General features: G+C 38.8%; 1 protein-coding gene across 1 annotated transcript in view; it reads left to right on the top strand.

Annotated features, from left to right (window-relative positions):
- Window positions 1-2,366: 2,366 nt before the first annotated feature.
- Window positions 2,367-22,182, top strand: part of LOC134728526 (uncharacterized) — a 59,511-nt gene continuing 39,695 nt past the window's right edge. Inside the window, exon 1 of the mRNA XM_063593938.1 lies at window positions 2,367-2,966. Coding sequence (XP_063450008.1) covers window positions 2,496-2,966 — 471 coding nt within the window. The 5' untranslated portion in view covers window positions 2,367-2,495. The remainder of the gene's footprint in view (window positions 2,967-22,182) is intronic.

Genomic DNA, 22,182 nt, shown 5'->3' with positions numbered 1-22,182 from the left:
ATATAGTGACTTTCTGCCTACCTACTTGGCTCTAGGACTTTCAAGAAAATAAAAGTGACGTTCCATGACATATGTATCAACTCAGAAAAGAAAAAAAATCCAATAAATATTATATATAGACCAAACTATTATATAGGTTCTATTTTTTTTTCTTATTATAAAACGGGATTGAAAGTTATATCACTTCGCCACTAGAACTCCAATGCACTATCCATTGCTCCACAGAGCTACCTAAAAGTTACATCACTTCAGAGTATAGTCTTTCTTTAGTTGTCATGTCATGGTTGCTGTATAGCCTTTGGAGGCAAATATTTGAGAAATGGGTATCCAGCTGCCTAAGGCAATGCTGAAAATGCCCCAAATACACAAATCCACTGCAGGGGAAGAGTAATAATCAAAAGTAGCATTAATGAGGTATTTTAGAGTATGAAGAGGTTGTAAAATTCAGAGTGCTCATTTAAGCATGCTTAGTGTAGTATGGTGGTTAAGAACTCAGATCAGGGAGCTAAACTCCCAGGTTTGAAACGCAGTTCTGTTCTTATAACCTTGAACAAGTTATTTAAACTTTATATGTCTCAATTTTCCCTCTGCAAAATGGAATAAGAGTAGAACCTACCTTACATGATTATGAAGACTCAGTATGTGTTAAGCGCATAGAACGGGGTTTGGTGCAAAGTAAGCTTTCAATTAATATTAGCAATAACGCCAGGTTTGGTGGCTCACGCCTGTAATCCTAGCACTTTGGGAGGTCGAGGTGGATGGATCACGAGGTCAGGAGTTCAAGAACAGCCTAGCCAACATGGTGAAACCCCATCTTTACTAAAAATACAAAAATTAGCTGGGTGTGGTGGCATGTGCCTGTAATCCCAGCTACTGGGGAGGCTAAGGCAGGAGAATTGCTTGAACCCAGGAGGCAGAGGTTGCAGTGAGCTGAGCTCACACCACTGCACTCCAGCCTGGGCTACAGAGCAAGACTCCATCTCGGGAAAAAAAAAATAATAGCAATAACCAGGATTACTAGCTGTGTGTCCACAAGAAGTCAGTTCACTCCTGTAGGTCTTATTTCCTCCATCTATAAAATTGAGATCCTCATAATTACATTGCAGTACTATAGGAAAGATCAAGTAAGACAAAGGAGAGAAGCTAAAGTGTAAAACCTCACTTCACAAACATTAGGAAATTATTTTCTTTCCTCATATGATATGATCTTTATTCATCTCAGTGAATGGTATTTCCTCTTCATCTGCAGGCCTTAGTTTTCCTCTCTGGACACTGCTGTTTCTAGTGTACAAAGCGGTATGCACTTGATGTGTGTGCTAAGGCAGGAACCCCTGGTCCGTCATCAGCACTTTGCTTCTCAGAGAATGGCACCATTTGCTATCCAGGGGTCGGAGCCAGAGTGCCTGCATCCAGTTGATGGGCACTTCCTTTTGGGTCCACCCTCAACGTACAGGCCTAATCCCTCTACTTCTCCATGTCCTCAGCCATTATCGTAATTCATGCCATCATCATTTGTCAGTAATAGCCTCCTATACTCCAACTTCCATACTTGTCCAGTCAAATCCATTCCATCCTCCCCAATAGAAAGGGAAAATTTTTTAAAAATGTAATTTTACTCATGTCCCCTTCCAGCTCAAAGTCCTCCAATTCTCATATCCCTGACCAGAACATGTTCCTTACAAGGCTTTGCATGATTGGAACCCTGCCCATTTCTTCAAGTTTATCCCACACCATTCCAATCTCCCCAACTTCCCCTCCCTGCTATATTACTTTCTACACCCCTGTCCCATAGCTCTTTTCTCAGTGATGTGAATACCCTTAAGCTCTTCCCTACCTCAGGACCTTTGTACTTGCTGTTCCTTTCCCCTGGCTCTTTGAATGGCTGCTGACTCCTTTACGTCTTTCATACCTCAGCTCAGATTTCACTTCCTTAGTGACGTCCTTCCTGACGGCCCCCAAATGCTTGTTTTCGTAGTATTTACTGCATAGTTCTTATGAGGTTTAAATGAGAAATGCCTTTAGAACAGTGCTTGGCACATAAGAACTGCTCATTAAAAGTTGTGATAATTATCATCATCATATCATCCTCCTTCTCTGCCACAGTAGCCTATTAAATTGCATGGAGAACACTAACAGGAGTGTGTGACTGTGATGTGTGTTTACTTCCTTTCTTTTTGTCTATCTGATTATTAGTTCCCTAAGGGATAGATCTTGTTTCTCTTTTCCCCGGTGTACCCTCGCCTAGCCTCGCAGCAAACTGCCAGTCACAGAGCCGGCTCTCAAACATTTATTGAAGGAATGAATGAAAGTGAGTGCCTCTTGGCTGTCAAAGGAGTTCAAATTGCTAAAACCCCACAAAGGCCCAGGGCAGTTTCACCATTAGGGCAGACCTGCACCTGGTTCCAGAGAACAGCGCTGCATATGCTCCCAGGCAATTGCATTTGCGTGTCTCAAACACTTGCCTGAAACTGGTACAGAATTTCATCTGATTTCTGATGACTCCCATCCCTCCTTCTTCCCTCCCATCCCTTGATCTCCCTCGCATTTTCCTGTTTGTATTCAACGCGTCCCTGCTTGTGCGAGAAAAGCAAAGAATCCCACAAAACTCTTTTCTTTATCCTCTTTCCAGAAAAATGGGCCAATTCACAGCTGCAATCGTTGGGAGAATTTCCTGTCTGGGAGTCTGGAAACTGCCAAGAGTGGAAAGCTGCAGCCAGCCAGCGAGGCCTCTGTTGTCACTGGCCCAAACAACAACAAAAACAACCGCAACAACAACAACAACAACAAAACATGCCACGTGTGCACTGGCATATACAAACACGCCCACAGAACCAAACCAAGCGGACAAGGCTTCAAGGAGAGCTTCTGGGCGGCTCATTCCCGCGGCGAGGCATATCCCTTGGCATGGTGCCACTGCAGCCCAGCTCCCAGCCCCCCCGCCATCTGTCATCAGCGCTCTGCCTACTGTAAGTGTGCCGACACAGTACACGGAGGCTAACAAGTAGCAAATGGAGGGGAAGAAAAAACAAAGCCACTGCAGTCAGTGGGAGAGGTGGCTAGGGCTTTGACATAAACTGACAAAAAGCTGGGAAATTTAAACTGAAAGTTTGCCCTCAAGACTTTCAGCTGTGAGGGTTGGGCTGGGGAGGAGGGAAGGGTGTACGGTGAGGGAGGTTGGCAGGGAGCAGTCTGCAAAAAAGCTGGTGAGATAGAGTTAAGTAGGCCGGCTTTTTCCAGACTCTATGAATAATATGAGACATTACTTAAAATCCATTCTGACTGTTCATAGATTGCCCAAGAAGGCTTTCCCTTACAAGAAAAAAAAAAAAAGGAACTAAAAAAAAAAGTGCAAAACTTTTTCCAATAGAACTTCTGAAGGAAACATTTAATCAGGACACTGCGTGTAATATAATACAGGTTGCTAATTTTCCTATCAAATAATCACCTCCAGAGCAATTAGGATAAATTACCCTTACCTTATTGTTAAATTAGTTGTCAGCTTTATGTTGTCATTTAAGGAATCGTTGGGGAAAAATCAGGGTATTTGTTATTTTTCAACGTTTTTTCACTATAACAAAAAATATTTTTAAAAACCTAATTGTCTACCAAAAATCTACAGCAGCAAAAGAACCTAAATCGGCTAAGATTCCTGCTAAACTGTGTCTAGATCTTTTGTGTGAGTGGCACAGACTGTCTGCATGCACTTGGATGGATGATTGTCTTGTGGTTTTCATTCCTTGTCATTAAATGCAGAGACTCTTTCCCTTAAAATCTTAAATATAAGGACCCAGACTACCAGGCATTTGATGATCCTCTCACAAGCTTGGCATTGCTCTATGTTAGAGACGGAGAAACTAAGGCTAAGAGAGTTTAAAATTACTCGAAGTTAAAATGGCAGAACCTCAGGATCTTCGGACTTGAGGCCCTACCCTTTTGTTTTAGACAATGAGATTCTGCTAAGCTGCTACTATTTCACTTTGCCCTTTTAGTTCTCGCTACAAAGCCACAAATGCTATAAATGCTAATTCCCACTATTCAAAAAATATTAATTAAGCAAGCAAAATTGCAGTAAGTTTTAACTAATACGGCCAGCAACAAACCAGCTCTCATTCTGTTTGTTTGCCAGTTAAGTGTTACTATTTGATCATTTTAATAGTTGATTACTAAAAAAATTAAACTCTGCAAAAGAAGTTTCAATCCCCAAACAATTCTGATTGACAGCATGGTAGCTCGGCTCATTATCCCTAATCAACAGAGTAAACATGTATTTACAAATAAAAACATATACCAGATGTATTTTCATCCACAAGGTGATGCTGTCAACTAAAATAGGGAATGTGCACCAATGTACGGCATCCACCATTTTCAAGACAGGTTTGCCACAAACCCTCCTGCTTCGTGATTCACAGATGAAAGCCTATATGCATGCAGGTGGTTGTGATATTACCATGTTTACAAAAAAAGGGTGAGGTACTTGAAAAGCACCAGTTCTAAAGTCAGAAGAATGCTCTTTGAGTGCAGCTGCTACCATTTCCAGGCTTATACTGTTATGCCTCAGTGTCTTCATCTGTAATATTGTAATAATAATGGCACCTACACAATTGTTTTAGGTATTAAATGAGATAGCAGATAGGAAGGTGTTTTACGTATAGTAAAATACTAATGTAGTTTCTTTTTCAGTATTCCTCCATTTCCTTCAAATAATCTTCTGTTTCTCCCAGATTGATGAGAGTTTAAGAGGAGATATTTTATCTCCCTCTTCCCATGCTCCCTTCAGAAGGTAAAAGTCCATTTAAAAGGACTCATAATATTCTAGAGACCAGCCTAGCACTTTACATCAAAAACCCATTTTGAGTTTCACCTGAGAGGAGAGGAGGACATAGAAATAGCTTTTATTTCCCTTTCCTGTGGAATTGAACAGAATTTTCAAAAACCCTACACAAAGCTCTGCTAGGAGTATAATGATTCTGCAGGAAATTTCCAAACTGTGCTCCATAGATGTCTATGAGTGAACAATGTAAATTAACATCTTATATCAATGCTTATAACATCCATCCATTGGTTCATTAAACTCATATATTGAGTGCCTATTTGTACAGGACAGTTTGTCAGGGACTTGGGTGATAACAGGGAACAAATGTACTCCATGTGAGCAAGTTACATGGTGGTCCTTTCAGTAGGCTTTCCTACTGTGTTAGGAATAATCTAAGTTTTTAGAAGTGTTATTGAATTTTGAGAATATTGTTTAAATGTTAGAGGAATGCATTCTTGTAACGGAGCAAAAAAAAAAAAAAGAGTTTAGGAACCCACTTCTCTTCCTGACTTTACCAACATATGAGGCCTTGAATAAATCACTCTCCTGCTTTGGGTAGCTCCTGTACTTTCCTGACATTTAAGGCTTTTCAAGCTCCTCTCGCTTTGTTTTCAGAGATAGTACAGTAGTTTCACCATGAAATATTTGACTAAGGGTTAAATCTGGAACCAGCATTTGTTTCACTCTTTTAAAGTTTGTCTTTATCAAATAGAGTGTCATGGCAGGAAGCTGGGTAAAGATACAGTCCAACAGAGATCCTTGGAGAGGTAAAATGAAGCAGGACTTAAAAAATAGTCTCCCAAATCCTTTACTAAGCTGAAGTGTCCACAAGGGCAAGGTTTTAGGATGCCTCATTCACCACTATTACCTTCTCTCTCATCTCTACAATGGTGCTGGTCCATGGCCAACTCTCACAAGTATTTGTGGAACAAATACATGAATGAATCAGCTTATGATGACAAATAATATCACAGCATAAAACAGCTGATATAAAGTAAAATATCAGCTGATGATAAATCCTCCCAACTGCTTTATCAAACCTTTTGGAAACTTCCCTGAAAAGATGACCATGATTCTACATGGATACAGTTGCCCTCGATGCTGAAGCAGCATCTCAAATCCCCTCAATGGTCTCCATTCATTAATTAGAAGATTGGGATAGGGTTGAAAAGGCACTTTCTAGAAGCTTCAGATCTTGTATTCTGACCCTGGCTTTTCCCTAGCTAGCTGTGTGGCCTTGAGCAAATCGTCTACTTCTCATGACCTAAGTTTTCTCATCTATAAACAAGAGGTTTGGGTTTCTAAGACTCCTTCCAGCATTAGGAATTTAGAAAGAAAGTGGAAAATTATACACATGTGGGCATTTTAAAATTAGAGTTTCACCATCCAAAATGCCTCTGTTACTTTATTAACTCCATTCCTGTTTTAAACTTGGAAAACTGGCAAAACGAATGCAACTGTTTCAGAAGTTAATGTTGTGTTGGATCAACACAGCAAATAGACACTTGCCTAGAGAGTAATACATTTGCCAGAAATGGGCTGGCGCTGAAAACCATTGCCCTGAAAAGCCCTCTCCAGCCCGCCACTCACATCTTTTTCTTCCCACAACTCAACACCCAAAGACCAACTTGAACTGAGGTTAGAGGTACAAAGCAGCAGTAGCCTCTCACCTTAGGACTAAACATTGAGTCATCTCCATTGATAGTCCAACCATAACCTGGAATTCAGTGTGAATAACTGATCTTCAGCCTTAATCCTTCATCCTGAGTCTGGGGAAAATTGGAAAGAGTGGTTTATTCATGCATGTATCCCCAAGTACTTACTGAGTTTCCAGGAAGTGCCATCACCCCTAACTCATTCCTGACTTGCACTGGACTCCTTCCCACTTACTTTCCCATGCCCCCATGCTGTCCTTGCACACTCACCTATTACTCAACTCCACTCTTCTCAACAATAAACCTTCTGTTGGCTGCTTCACACAGAAACCTTGACTGCATGTAGATGACCTGGCCCACCAAGTTTGAAAACATTGAAATGTCCAAGACCTTGTTAATATGATTTCTTTGGGCCAAGTGAGTTGGGCTTGCCACCTGCAGGAAAAGGCCAGGTAGAAAGAGTCCAGCACCAGTAGGCACTAAGCCACAGACTAAGGATCATGATTGCATTTCTTCAGAGATTACAAACTGCCCAAAGAATGTCTCAGTGGCAAGGATTCGTTATCTGAAATGCGACTATTATGGTCCTGTAAGTACAGATGCTGACATGTTTTCTAATAGGTGTTACTATTATGGGCTAACAGGATCCCTGGAGCCATTAGAACCTTAACCTTGTTAGACCTGACATAATTTGGCTGTGTCCCCACCCAAATCTCATCTTGAATTGTAGTTCCCATAATTCCCATATGTTGTGGGAGGGACCTGGTGGGAGGTAACCGAATCATGGGGGTGGTTACTTTCATGCTGTTCTTGTGATAGTGAGTGAGTTCTCACGAGATCTGATGGTTTTACAGGTGGCATTTCCCTCTTTGCTCGGCACCTCTCCCTATTGCCGCCATATGAAAAAGGAGGTGTTTGCTTCCCCTTCCACCATGATTGTAAGTTTCCTGAGGCCTCCCCAGCCATGCTGAACTGTGAGTTAATAAAACCTCTTTCCTTTATAAATTACCCAGTCTCCAGTATGTCTTTATGAGCAGTGTGAGAACAGACTAATACAGAACCCTCATCCCCATCAGGAATGAGAACCAAACCTTGAACTCTTGCCAGTAGCTATTTGACATCATTGATTCCTACTGCACACCTAGATTTTGGAATATCACCTACGCCTGTGTTCCCTGCTCATCCATCAGAAACTCCGTTAAAATCTTCTTAGACCTCTGATTCTAACTGCTCCTATTTTACCTAGTATTGATTATCATGTTCAAGAGCTACTCAAGGAAGCCAGCTAAAACTGGTTAAGCATCATGCCCAGAGTAGCAGAGCTCACATGGATAGAGTCCAAGGCCAGTTTCAAGCAGGCACACCTAAAGTAGTGTATCTGCATGAAATGAAATCTTACGGAAATCCTGCTGGGACCACGGTACCCACCATCAAATCCAAAGGGCAGGGCAAATACAGGAACGAGTGAATAAACACTGAGGTTAGTAGCAGGATGGATCCGCAGCAAAACAGAGCACACATCAATGAATAATTCAGAGTAAGTGGTGAGAACTAAAACTGTAGACCTAAGTGAAAGATGTCCCCTTGTGAACCATATAGTACATGGGACAGGCAGGGAAGCTTTAAAAAAGACCGTGATTTTGTAACACAAAGGATAAATGCTTGCTGAAATAGATACTCCATCTTCCATGATGTGGTTATTACACATTGCATGCTTGAATCAGAACATCTCATGTACCCCAAAAATATATATACCTAGTATGTATGCACAAAAATTAAAAATTAAAAAAAATTTTTAAAAACATGAGAATTGGACCTGCATACTCTTCGGGACTTGCTTTTTTTTTATGTGAGACTGAACTTTCTTAGAGCATCTGTAGATATGGCCTCCATTTCATCCAGGCTGTTCTATTTCATTGCTAAGCCAGGCTAAAATTTTACTTATTTCATACTGATAATGTATTTGGTTTGAATTTGTTTCACTTTTTATGAAACAAAATTTAAGATAATCATTAGAAACCCCAATTAGGGTTTGATAATACCGTACATATTTATTTGTATTTCAGGAGATGGGGTAAAAAAAAGTTTTCATCTACCAATAATGTAATCTAGAGAAACTAAGGCTTTGTTTCATAGGCTCATTCTAAGTGAGAAACAAAATAGTACAGAGAGTATTTGCCTCCCCAGTCCCCTTACAAATGAGGAATACGGAGAATAAGGCAGAAAAGCTAACAATTTGCCCTAGGTCACACAGGTAGCTAGTGTTGGAGTTAAGAAAGTTCATTTCACATGGCTCGAAGTAAGCAGGAAAAGGCTTTCCCAATTAGTATTGTTTCTCTGGTTTACTTGGGCAAGCTAGTCAATGGTCTTTGTTTCCAGAAACATTTGGGCAAAGCATATCATCCAGTCTCAAACGCAGCCAGATTCAGCAAGATCAAAGACAAAGTTAAAGGAGGACATGCCACACAAAGAAAACGAAGTCAGCCTAGAGATTTTACCTCCGTAGAGACTCATCACAGCCCCAGCTGCTTCTTGGTCAACCAGAGACTCTGGACCTCAGGAAGCCACACCCCCCAAAAAACAGCAATTCTGCTACACGTGTACAGCCCTGTGACTTAAAGCTGGTGAAATCACACTGCTTGGTTGAGTGGCTTTGTCAGTTTGTGCCCCAGCTTTCTCTATGCTTTGGTTTCTTCTTCCAGCCCCTAGCTGCAAAGAACCATAATGCAATTTTGCAGAAACTAAGCAAGAAGGAATACATTAGTTTAGTGACTTGGAACTGCTGCCAAAGGAATAGTATCTTCAACTGATTGCCAGCCAAGTCCCTTATGAGATTGTGTAGACTCTTACAATATTGCTCGGGGAGCGAAACAAAGGGGAAGAGAAAGAGAAGAGCCTTGCTTATTATAATTTATAGTCCATTGTTATGGGAAGCTTCTTATGTTACCAGAAAGCTGGTGTCTGGGGTTTTCCTCTGCCCCAGAGGAGATGAAAATGGGAGGAGGGAGGGGAAGGTTATCTTACGGACTTTTTACAGCCAAAATCATCAAGGCCAAAATTCCTTCCTAGAAAAGTCAGTGGCAAGATTCAGACAATTCCCACCAGTCCAACAACTCCCAGACCTGGGTGATTGGCATTATCCCTGACATTGAACAATAAGAGTCACTCCACCCACCCCCAGGGAGCAGAGAAATCTCAGGACCTCTTGCTTTAAAAATATTCTGATGAGAGGCATCAAGGAAGAAAACCAAAGTGTTAAATATTTGTCTAGAGGATTGGAGCACCTTGGTTGCTGTGGTTTCTAACTAATTTAATTCTCCTTGTTCCTCATCTTAGAGAATAAAAGAGTTTCAGGTATACCTGTTAAAATTTTCATATATATATATATTTATTATACTTTAAGTTCTAGGGTACGTGTGAACAATGTGCAAGTTTGTTACATATGTATACATGTGCCATGTTGGTGTGCTGCACCCATTAACTCGTCATTTACATTAGGTATATCTCCTAATTCTATCGCCCCCTCCCCCTACCTCACAACAGGCCCCAGTGTGTGATGTTCCCCTTCCTGTGTCCAAGTGTTCTCATTGTTCAATTCCCACCTATGAGTGAGAACATGCAGTGTTTGGTTTTTTGTCCTTGTGATAATTTGCTGAGAATGATGGTTTCCAGCTTCATCCATGTCCCTACAAGGGACATGAACTCATCCTTTTTTATGGCTGCATAGTATTCCATGGTGTATATGTGCCACATTTTCTTAATCCAGTCTATCATTGTTGGACATTTGGGTTGGTTCCAAGTCTTTGCTATTGTGAATAGTGCCGCAATAAACATACATGTGCATGTGTCTTTATAGCAGCATCCTGTTAAAATTTTCTAACTCAGCTGTCTTTACCATTCTCTCCTGTGGGAAGAACCAATGGACTGTATGTTAAGCAATCTTCTCCAAAGGCTATGACTTCTGCTAACCTTCCTTGATTACATTCTCTCATTAAATTAGGGTTCTCAGTCAAACAAAATGTGATGCCAGAAGTCATGGTGCTCATCATTGGTGGCTTCATCCCTTTCCTCCTCTCTGTGTGGGTTCCATGACACAGAAGCCTGATGCAGACTAATGGGTATCCTGAATGGATTGCTCTGAGGTCAAGAACCTTGTCTTATGCATCTTTGACTCCATATTCCACATCCTAGTTCATGGTACAAAAGACAGCATGGAATGAATGTCACTGTGAAGCATGAAAGAAAGGTTTACCTTTGCTTGTGAGCTCCTCTTTGCTTGTTAGCTCAAAACTCACAAACTGAAAGAAATGTGTCGATGAGTCTCTATGGAGGTAAAATCTGTAACCCATGTCCTGGCATATAAATATATGAGTTGTTTCTACAAAATGAGTCAATAGAAAGGAGCACGCTTATGTAATAAAGTTGCTCTGGAGAAAAAAAGTAAAGGAAGCAAGTGTTGACCCTCTGCATAGGAAAATATTGTCACAATGAAGATGCACCAGTGAGGATGTCTTCACCCTAAGGTATGGACCTTCAAGTGGCCTGACCAACTCATCCAATCGTCTACTCTCCAGAGGATGATCTTCACAGTCATATTCATCTGCAGATGAGTACCACCCCATGACTCTCAAACATGTGACCCCGTTCACCTGTATGAAACACCTTCAAGAGCAAATGTAAGTTTATCCCAATTCTCCACCCACTAGCTTTCACTAGAGAAAGCGCATGGGTCTAAGAGTGATATAATTCATAAAAAGACACCCTTGAAGTCAATCTTATGTTCATTTATAAATTCCAGAATGTTAAATTATAATAACAAATCTTATGAATTTTTTATTCATTCATTTACTCCCTTCACAACTTTTTTTTTTTTTTTTTGAGATGGAATTTTGCTCTTGTTGTCCAAACTGGAGTGCAATGGCTCAATCTTGCCTCACTGCAACCTCCATCTCCTGGGTTCAAGTGATCCTCCTGCCTCAGCCTCCCAAGTAGGTGAGATTATAGGCATGCCACCACGCCCTGCTAATTTTTTGTATTTTTAGTAGAAACGGGGTTTCCCCATGTTAGCCAGGCTGGTCTCGAACTCCTGACCTCAGGTGATCCTCCCACCTCAGCTTCCCAAAGTACTAGGATTACAGGTGTGAGCCACCACACCTGGCCTCCCTTCACAACTCTTTTGACTTGTGACTCTTACCTGTCTTGACACTGTGAGTGTCAAGAGTCCCGTAAGTAAAAAATCCTGTTCCCTCATATACTCTGTTTTTATCTTCCTCCTACCTAGCTTGGGGGCCTTGGCTCTGTTTTTCACTTCTGGTATAGTTCCTACCTCTCGGAATATTTCATAGATTATTGTCATTTCCCCCACTTAAATTTCAGCACTTCCCAAAAATCTTGGCCTGAACTCACTTTCTGGTACTTGTTATTCTTGTTTTGTTTTTTTTTTTAATATATATATGATTCTTCTCCATCCAATAACCTCCACCCGCCCACCCACACACCCCACCAGATCTATACCCTCAGGAACTAAACCTAATCACCAGTGTCAGAGGTGGAGGTGGGGGCAATTGGAGGGTGGGGAAGGTACCCCAAGGGCCTCAGGTGACCTAGAAGAAGCAGGGTTTGGATGTTGCAGATGTCACAGGACAACTGATATCTCATTCTTCTGCCAGTGTATGTTCAAATCTCAGGAGTGAAAGGAACTTGAAAGTTCATCCATGTCTCCTCCTCTACACCATAATATTAGCCATTAAGAAAAGATTAGCATTCCATGGTGTCCTCAGAGATCTCTGAAGTGGATTCCATCAACTCCCTTAGTAATGCATTCCAGAGGCTCATCTCACTCCGAGATATTTTCTTCATGCTGAACCTATGTCCTGCTGGAAGCAATTTAAACCATCCCCCTTTGGCCTGACTTTGTGTGGAAAAAAAAGAAAGCTCTTTGCCACTGTCCTTGCAGGGTCCCTTCATAGATTCTTTCGCTTCTCCAGGCACTTCATGTATTAGTTAAAATGAGAGCAAAATGGAGACTGGGAGATCAAGAGATGGAGAGAGAGAGGTCACACAGCAATGCTCGTCTCGCCCTCTCTGGTCAACGTTTCAGAAGCACCAAGGCCCTGGGTTTGACCCCGCTCTCCCTTCTCATTTCTTTGGCTAAGTCACATTCTCTTTTCACTGTCTGATGACCTACTTTTATCACAAGCAAGGTTCTCCCCTTGAAAAGTGTAGATAACATGTAGCCCGACCCAGGGTGAATCAGCTGAGCTGCACAGCTGCTGTGACCTTTTCCTTCATCTCCTGGTAACATGAAGGAAGGAATAAAGATGATCAAGTTTTCTGCTGGCCAAACCTGCTTCGCTTTCCTGGCAAAAGGACACGAGGAGATAAAGTATATTCTTCTACCCAAGACAGTAAATAAAAGAAAGAATGTTGTGGGTGTACAGGACATTTGGAACATTTCATTTTTGTAATTGTGCATTCTGAGCTAAGAGCCACCACAAAAGATTGGTCTTTGGAAATTGAGGGGGTTTGTGGTTGTATTTTGGGGTTGCAGACCAGCCAGGATTCTGTTTCAATTTTCCCTATTAGTCCTTAAGTTCTAGATTGAGGCCCCCAGAACCCTGGGACATCTGACCAGAGACAGCTGCCAACATTTTCCCATGATGAGCAATGGAATGTGTATTGGCAGAGCACGTTGATTTGCAAGGTGTTTATAAAGTTTCTTGATCCTTTTTTCCACCTGGTTTGCTTCCGGGACCCAGTTGGTGTATGGACTGCAGTGTTGCCACTGGGAGCAAAGAAAAGGTATAAACATCATACTATCTTCCCTGGAAGCTGCTTTTGCATAATTCTATTTTCAAAATTATTTTGCTTTCTTTACTTTCTTTTCCTTTTTTTCTTTCCTCCCCACCCCCCACCCTGCCTCTGGTGTCTCTGTTTACACGGTTTAGACATCGGGAACATGTTGGTAGTTTTCCAGCTGCTTATGCACAAGTGTAATTGAGTCATTTATTTTTAGTGATGTCAAGACTTTGAGAACAGAAATAAAAGAAACATTACACACTGACTAACTAAAATGTAAGAGAGTCCTCATCTGGAGGATGAAGATACAGTGGATGTGATTATTTTCAAATTGTAGGTTCTTCACTCTTCATTTCAAAACCAGATTTGGAACATAATTTGCTTTATTTTCAGCTAGTGGGGTCTCCGATCTCAAGTGAAATTATCCTGAGCTTTTTCATGGTTGATGGCTGACTGGCAGCTTCTCAGTTTCTTCCCCTTTAAGTGAGAGACCAACTTGGATTAGTTCCTGGATGGAAAAGATGAGGCTTAAAGACCTGTGGGACATCCTGAGATCCTTATAGAAAAAAGTCATTGGAACATTATCTGTCATTTAAAATGGAACAATTAAATAAGTGCAACAACCTATGTGTTTGATGACCAGCACATTCCAAGTATATTGTTACCTCACTTTCTATGCACCCACATTTATTTTGGGTGTAAATCAAACCTGGAATAGAAGCATTCTTTGTTCTTTACAAAGCTATCATGAAGTGCTAATGACATTGACACAGGTATTCTTTAAGTTCTTTCAATTCTCCCACCCCTAACATTCCCTAAAAATATAACAACTATTAAAATCTTGACACAATATAACACAGGATATTTGAAAATAAAATTCTGATTAATAAAATTTGTTAATATTAATTGAGTGCACATGATACGCCAGGCATTATTCCAAGCAGAGTACATATTGGGAAGATAGAACTATAGATAAGGAAAGACATGAACAAAGATATTAAGTAATCTACCTAAGGATACACAACTATTGTTCTGTGATCCCAGAGAGTCACTAGTGTCTTTATTTATGATCACTGTACTATATGCTGCTTATAGCAATGGAAAGGCAACCAAAAATGGGAGAAATATATGCAAGCTAGAAGGCAAAGAAGTAATATTATTTACATATAAAGAACTTTTGCAAAACAATATGAAGAAAAGTCAGATGCCTCAGTAGAAAAATGGGCAAAAGATAATAGGCAATTCATACATAGAAAGTGCAAAAATGGTTAATAAACTTTTAAATTATGAAACTACATTAAAATTAATGAAATATAAATGCAAACAATGATATCTGCTTGTTTTCTACTAGGCGAATTAGATTAGAAGAAAAAAATGCTGCTCAGTTTTGACAATGGTGTGAGGAACAGCCCCTCTTAAACACCGTTAGTGTGGAGTATAGATTGTTGCAACATTTATGGAAAGAAAATTCTCAGTATATAAAGTCTTTAAAATAAGTTTAGTAATTTCTCTTGTAGATATTTATACTAAGTAAATAGTCAAGAGTGAAAACAAACATTCAGCTATAAAGCTATCAACCTCAGCATTATTTAAAATAATGGTACATCTTTATTGTAGAATACCAAACCATCATCAAAATGCATGCCCTTAAAAAATTAATATAAATGCAAGATTTCCATGATGTTATTAGATGAAAGAGGGGTTTGTATAAAGGTATGGACAATTTGATTCCAACATTATGAAAAGTATATCTATGCATAAAAGAAACACTGGAATACTGGAGTGTAACCAAGTATTATTCCTGATGATCAGACAACTCATGATTCTCACTTTTTCTGAAACTTCCTCTTCAATGAAAATGTATTCTCTTATAATCAAAAAAATTTAAGTAATATTGGAGTAAATATAGGAAAACATAGATGTGCCCAGACATCTATAATGAATAAGCTCTTGCAAATTACATTTGAGCACGGACTTCAGTTCTGAAAGTCCTGGCAGAGGAAGCAAAGGAGAAATAAAGTACATATTGTCATTTTTAATAGAAAGAATACAAATTTCTCTTTCAAAAACACTTTTTCCCTGATGTTAAATTAAAAGTGAATCGTATTGACTGTAAGGGACCTCAGGTAACATATTGGACAATGTCTTCACTTTGTCCCTATGAAAGACACAGAAACTTTGTTTAAATGTACAAGCTTCATAGTAGCCCACTAAAAAGAGTAAACGCTAAGGAAGTAAGAGTAAATAATAACTCAGAAAAGACATTTTTACAGGGAAGTAAGGTAAAGTAGTAAGCAAATTTTTTCCCGTGGAGTACCTAACCTCTTAATCCAGGGTTAGAGCTTAGAGGCCCCTGAGGAACACTCTTGGGTCAAATGTCCAATGTTTTATATCTTCAAAGTCATTTAGAGTGAACTGTGTTAATTCAATAAACAATACTGTAGGCATACAAACAACTCCAAGTTAAATAGGATAAAAGTTACAGGACCTTGGGCCTCTCAGAATTCTCTACTGTAGTAAAAAGTGTTTCTCCATAATATAGAGTTAGCCTCAGATTAAAGTGAAGAAAGCATAATTTAAAGGGATTTGTGCCAATTCTTCTCTCTGTAATATTTCCTCTACAAGACTTACTACAAAGATAGAAAATCAATGAATGATAACATTTTCAAACTTGAGAAGTTTTAGAGTTTCTGTCATCCACAGGCAATTAACTTTTGGAAAGCCATGAACACTTTGTAGATTGAACTCTCAAAAACTGTGGAGTCTTGCCCCAGAAATATACATACATGTGCCAAAATTGAAGAAGTTTAAGAATTCCCTCATGTTCATCCGTAATTCCCTAGGATAGGAACACCTGAATTAGTTTAACCTTGTTTTCCTGAGAAAACCTTAGAGCAAGATACATTATTCTACCTAATTGAACAGTATTTCTTACTTTTGCAAAATTAGTTCCGTCACATGAGTGAAGTAACTCATCCAAGATTATAAAGCAAATTAAATGGCAGATCCAAGATAAAAATCAGGTCTTCTAATTCCCAGGACAACCTTCCTTCTCCCACATCCTTTGTTCACTTAGGTTTTAAAACCTCCTCAGTTTCCCACAATCCTGGTAGAAAGGAGGATCTCTATAACACACTTAGGCAAATCCCATGGAGGACTGAGGTATCTCCTGGGAATGCAACACTGAGAAAACACTTGGAGTAAAGTTAGGTTAAAAGGGATATGCTAAGTCCCCAACACCAGTTTTTCAATGGACAAGAGTTCATGTCAGCATCATATCAAGTTTGGGCAGTTCTTTAATTAATCTTGGGCTGGTTTCTGATTATGGTCAAAACATCTGAAAGTCAAGACATTATAATGTCTTACTCTGGTCTGGGAAGCATTCATGAATCAAAGCCCTCCAGCAACCTCAGAAATAAGGGTGATGATATGTCTGAAAATAAGAAGGGTGAGGCATAAAGATCAACAATATCAGAGCCCTGCAACTTATTTTCATGGTATTAATAGTAAGTAATCATTATTTTCTTTATTTGCCAGGAGGAATCTGTGACTCATGAGCAAAAGAGAACTATAGGATGCTTCTGTGTCTGAAAACACAGACAGAAAATTTAGATCTTTCTGGTTATTTAACAAAACAATTAGGTTGAATAGTCCTATCAGTGGACCACATGGTTGTTTGTACACTGGTTTTGGCTGGAAAGTCCCCCATAACTACCCTGTTTATGGGAGTCCTACTCATCCTCCTAGGTCCATCTCACATCTCACGCTACCCAGAGACACTGCCCCCAGTATCCCAGCCCAGGCTCATCTCATTCTTCTGAGCAGCCCCTATGGTACTTTTATGTAGGACATAATTCAACAATATTTACCTACTGCTTAATAGATCTCACTAACTGCTTCATGAATCTTGTTTCTCCATCAGATTATAAGGTATTCAAAGGCCAGAATCATGTTCCCAGTGCTGCTTCCTACTGTGCACTCTGATGGTATTCAAAACTTGTTTGTTGATTGACCGATTAAAATGAGAATATGGCCACTGCTGAATCTGGTTCAGCAGCATTCTCTTCAGAACAGAGTTAAACTTTCCTGCCTGATGAACCTCTGCTGATGCTTCAAGATCTGGCTCAAAATGCTACGTCCTCTGCAACAGCCCCACTAACCGAAAAGTTCTGATAATTCCTTGTCATACCAAATAACATGATATTTCTAAGGAGATGATGCCCGGAAGAACAGATCCCCCCACTTCTAAAATGATTGTTTTAATCCAAAAGCGCATTTTAAATGGTAATCAACATTATCGTACTATCATCTTTACCTGAAAGCTAAGAAAGCCAGTGAAAATTTTCAGAGTAATAAGTTGAGAAGAACTTTAAACATCATTTTAGTTAAATTATGGTCTAGCTATATAATAGAATACCATATAGCCATTCAAAATAAGATAGAAATATATGAAATGATGTCTAAAATATAATTTTACATGGTTAAAAAACAAGTTGTAATTAAACAATACTGATAATTACATTTTTATTTTTAAAATGTGTGCATGAATGCACATATACATGCATTCATATGTATTATATATGCGGAGAAAATATATGGAAGAATCCCTGAAAAAAAAAGTCATCATTCATGGTTCTCTCTGGCAGTGGAATTTGGAGCCTGGAAAAAGGAGGAGACCTAGGCCTTGAATGTCTCACTTTAGGCAATTTAGTACTGTTTTTCAGATTTTGCAGTAAGCATTACTTTTATTACTTATGTCACGTTAGAGTCGATTTTTTTTAATTTTCAAAAAAATTACCAGTCCAACTCTTTAACAATGTAAACTCATCTGCCTCTCGCTGCTCCTCCACACATTTGGGACCTCAGACAACCCATGTGACAGATGTTTCCTCCGTACTACTTTGACTAGTCCTCTTTTCTCATCCAGGAATGACCACCCGTCTCTGGTTTCTGTGGTGAACGCCTACTTGTCCTTCAAAGCCACTAAAAATCTCATCTCCTCTGTGATGCTCCCAGGATGAATTGTTTGCATTTCTATGTCCTCACAGAACTTTCCACATATCTCCGCTAGAACAGAGATGTATGTATATATGTGTAAAACTACATATGAAAATTTTATCTGTCTTCCTCACTACAGTGAATTCCTTCAGGCCAGATCTGTCTTTATTTTGTTCATTTTTGGCACTATCTTTTGCAACTCATGTGGAGCTTGGGACACAGTACTCACAGAAATGTTTGATGAATGCAAAAACTGCACGTCTGATCCTGAGATCCCTTCTCTGCAACCTTGGACATTCCAAATACCCAGTCAATTCTAGGCAACAACCCAGTTGTTGGTATTCTCAATAAAATGTAGCTTTGGAATCCTAGTCAAAAGATAAAACATCCACTTGTATCCTGTGTATTAACTTCAGATAATTTGATATCACAGCCTACTATAAGTCAACTCAAGGGAACCCTTTTGATTGAATTAATGAAATACAATAAAAATAGATGTTCCTATAGAAAACATCATGCAGAGGATCTCAGGCAGGCTTCTTGGATCAACTTGACATAAAATTAGGGTGTCGTTTCCATTAAGTCCATATGTAACAAATTTTCTTTCCATGTTGATATTCAATAACTGACCTGATCTCAATGACCTCCCTGTTGTCAATTACACATTGCTTCTGTGTGAGAACTTCATGTCCACTAGCTTCCATTACTGTTTACTGGACAGAAAAATGAATTCCAGGAGTCTCACCATCAATGTAAACTGAAATAAAACCAATAACTACAACATTGTAGAAATGGCTCTACATACCTTATCATATTTAACTCTCATAAATGTTTCAAGAGGTAGGAATTTTTAACCCTACCTATGAAGAAGAAAACTGAGGGCCAGGGAACTTAGGTAATTTATATCAGGTCACAGAGCTACTAAATGCTAAGGCCCAGATTAGACTCCATTCCCTCAGCTCTTCTCATTAAGATACGTGCATATGTCATGTTATTAAGCCACATGACCTCCACCTAAAAGATGTGTACCCATCCAATTTCAAATGAGAGACCTTTTATAGTCATTAAAACACCAAAAATGGAGGATTTGTTTTTGCTGTGGCAGTCACAGATTTTCTTCCTTTTCTATCTTCTTTATTATCTTTCTTATCTATGTATGACTATCTGGCCATACATGTATCTATTCATTCAACATTCAATGAGCACCCACTATTAACCAGACATTGTAGCAAGCATTTGGAGTGAACCCGAAAAGATAAATATGGGTTTCTGTGTCCCCAAGGCAAGCTCATTGATATCTAATGATTAGAACTCATTATCAGGTATAGTTAATTTTATCTGAGTAATTTTCTATTAAAATTGCTATGACTATGTGAATATTAATAGCCAACATTTATTAAGGACTTACTTATCTTCTAGGCATTGTTCTAAGAGTTTTACATGTAACTCATTTAATACTTACTGTAACTCCATACATTTGGTGATTTTTATTAATCCCACTTTAAAAATAAGGAAACTGAAATACAGAGAAATGTGATACCCAAGGTCAGACAGCTAAGAAATGGCAAAGCTAGGATTAAAGTCCAGGCTGTCTGAACACAGAATGCTTGAACAATTATTTTATACAGTCTCTCTATTTAATATATTGGGCGCTGACTCTGGGGTCACCAGGATGAAAAAGGCATCATTCTTATCCTCAAGGAGTTAATGAAAAAAGCAGGCAAATAAACAGGTAGAACAATACAGAGTAATTGTTAAGTGGGATGTAAGAGTAAAGGTAAGTGGGATGATAGGACGGGTGTGCAGGGAGGTGCAGGCACACAGAGAAGAGGTCCTGACAGCGTTTGCAATAACCCATCTACTATCCTTATGTGGGCATAGCCCAGACTCTTCTCCTATGTCCAGGATTCATTCAGTGCCCAGAGATCTTGGTAAAGGAAAAAGATGGGAGAGGGAGAGACAAGAGGAACGATCAAGGAAAAGAGGGAGAAAAATCTTGAGAAAGGAGGCACATAAAAACGTTGCTTGCCCAACCATAGTGTTTTGTCTTTGTGAGGCATTCCTATACCTCAGAAATGCATACATGCTTAGAAGAAAATGAGTAACTCTGGTCCTAATTGTTTCCCTACTCTTCTCCATGGTAGCACAAGAAACAGAAACGTTCTCCCCGCTTCGTGCCCCTCAGTTATCCTGAGAGGTAATATGATGAAAATTAGGGATCCTAGGAAAGAAAATGGACGAGTCCCTGCTACTCCAATATGTGGATGCACTCCCGATAAATCATGTAAATTATTTGCTCAGCCTTTTACATTGAACTTTCAGGTTGTCTTTAGTTTTCTGCAATTATAAAAGATGCTAGATTGGATATTTTTATACTTGCATTTTTGTACACCTTTTGACCATTTCCTAGAAAAGATCCCAGAATGGAATTACAAATTCAAAGGGTATATTCTTTTTTTAAACTCTTAATCCATATGGCAAAAACACTTCCCAAAAAGTAGTGACAAATTATATTCCATGGAGTATATTTGGGAATGCTTATCCAATCACACTTTCCCCAGCATTACTATACTTTTAAAATCTTTATTAGGAAAAAATGTAAGTTTTTCATTTAACTTTCATTTATGGATTACTAGTGAGGTTAAATATAGTTTATAAGTTTATTAATCAACAGTATTAATTAAAATGATGCATATAAACCTAGTAGATGCTCAATAAAGCAAGATTATTTTTTAATAATGAGTTCGAACATGATTTCATGGTTTCTGGCTATGTACATTTCTTCTTAGAATTTTAAATTTATTTATTTTTCTCATTTCCCTATTTGAAGTTTAGTGGTTTCTCTCAGTGAGCTTTTTATATATTAGGTATACCAATCCTTTGTTTTGAAAAAATGTCCAGGTTTTGAAGGATTATTGTCACTTTTGGAACAATGCTATATAAAGGCATTATGCTTTACAAAGATGACACTTTTTATTTGTCTCACTGATAAGGAAACAGAGGCTTAAAATGTGTATGTGTTTCCTCTTTTTTAGGTAAAACTTTTTATACAGTCAAATGCGTAAATCTTACATGTACCATTTCATGAATTCTGACAAATGTACGCACCTGTGTCACACAAGTTTTTATTAAAATGTAGAATATTGTATCACTCTGAAAAATTCTTTTGCATGCTTTTCTAATCAATGTTGCCTTTGCCCTATCCCAACCTTGAGAGGAAACCATTGTCCTGGTTTAGAACTTCATATAAATGGAATCATACAACATGTACTTTTTTTTTATTCTGGTTTCTTTCACCCAGCATCATGCCTTGGAGATTTATTCATGCTGTTGTATCTGTCAATGGTATGGGATATTAAAAGTAATGGCAAAAACTAAAATTACTTTTGCACCAAACCTATGCAATGACATGAGTGGTTGTGGCCGAGTAATATTCCATTGTATGAATACACCAATTTGTTCATCCATTCACCTGTTGATGGATATCTGAGCTACTTCCAATTTTTTACTATAACAAATAAAGCTGACATAACATTCTTGTACAAGTATTTTGTGAATAAATGTTTTATTTCCTCTTGGACTTTATACATAGGATGGAATTGTTGAGTCACAGGGTATGTGCATGTGTAGTTTAATAAATAACTGCCAGATCTTTTTCCAAAGTTGTTGTACTCATTTTCCCTTTTTTAACAACACAGGAAAATGTGCAAATATTATTAAATTATTTTTAAAAGCACTATAAACAACCACATGTATAGTATAACCTTGTTAACCTTATTATGTACTTATATAGATAGATAGATAGATAGATAGATAGATAGATATGCAAAAGGATAGACAAATCTTTTCAAGTGTTAATAGAAATAATCTCTGAATACTAGGTTACAAATAATTTTCACTTCTTGCATTTTTCTAACT

The sequence above is a fragment of the Pan paniscus genome, chromosome 11, assembly GCF_029289425.2.
Source record: "Pan paniscus chromosome 11, NHGRI_mPanPan1-v2.0_pri, whole genome shotgun sequence".
Classification (NCBI taxonomy): Eukaryota; Metazoa; Chordata; class Mammalia; order Primates; family Hominidae; genus Pan; species Pan paniscus.
This window is presented reverse-complemented; position numbering and strand designations above follow the sequence as displayed.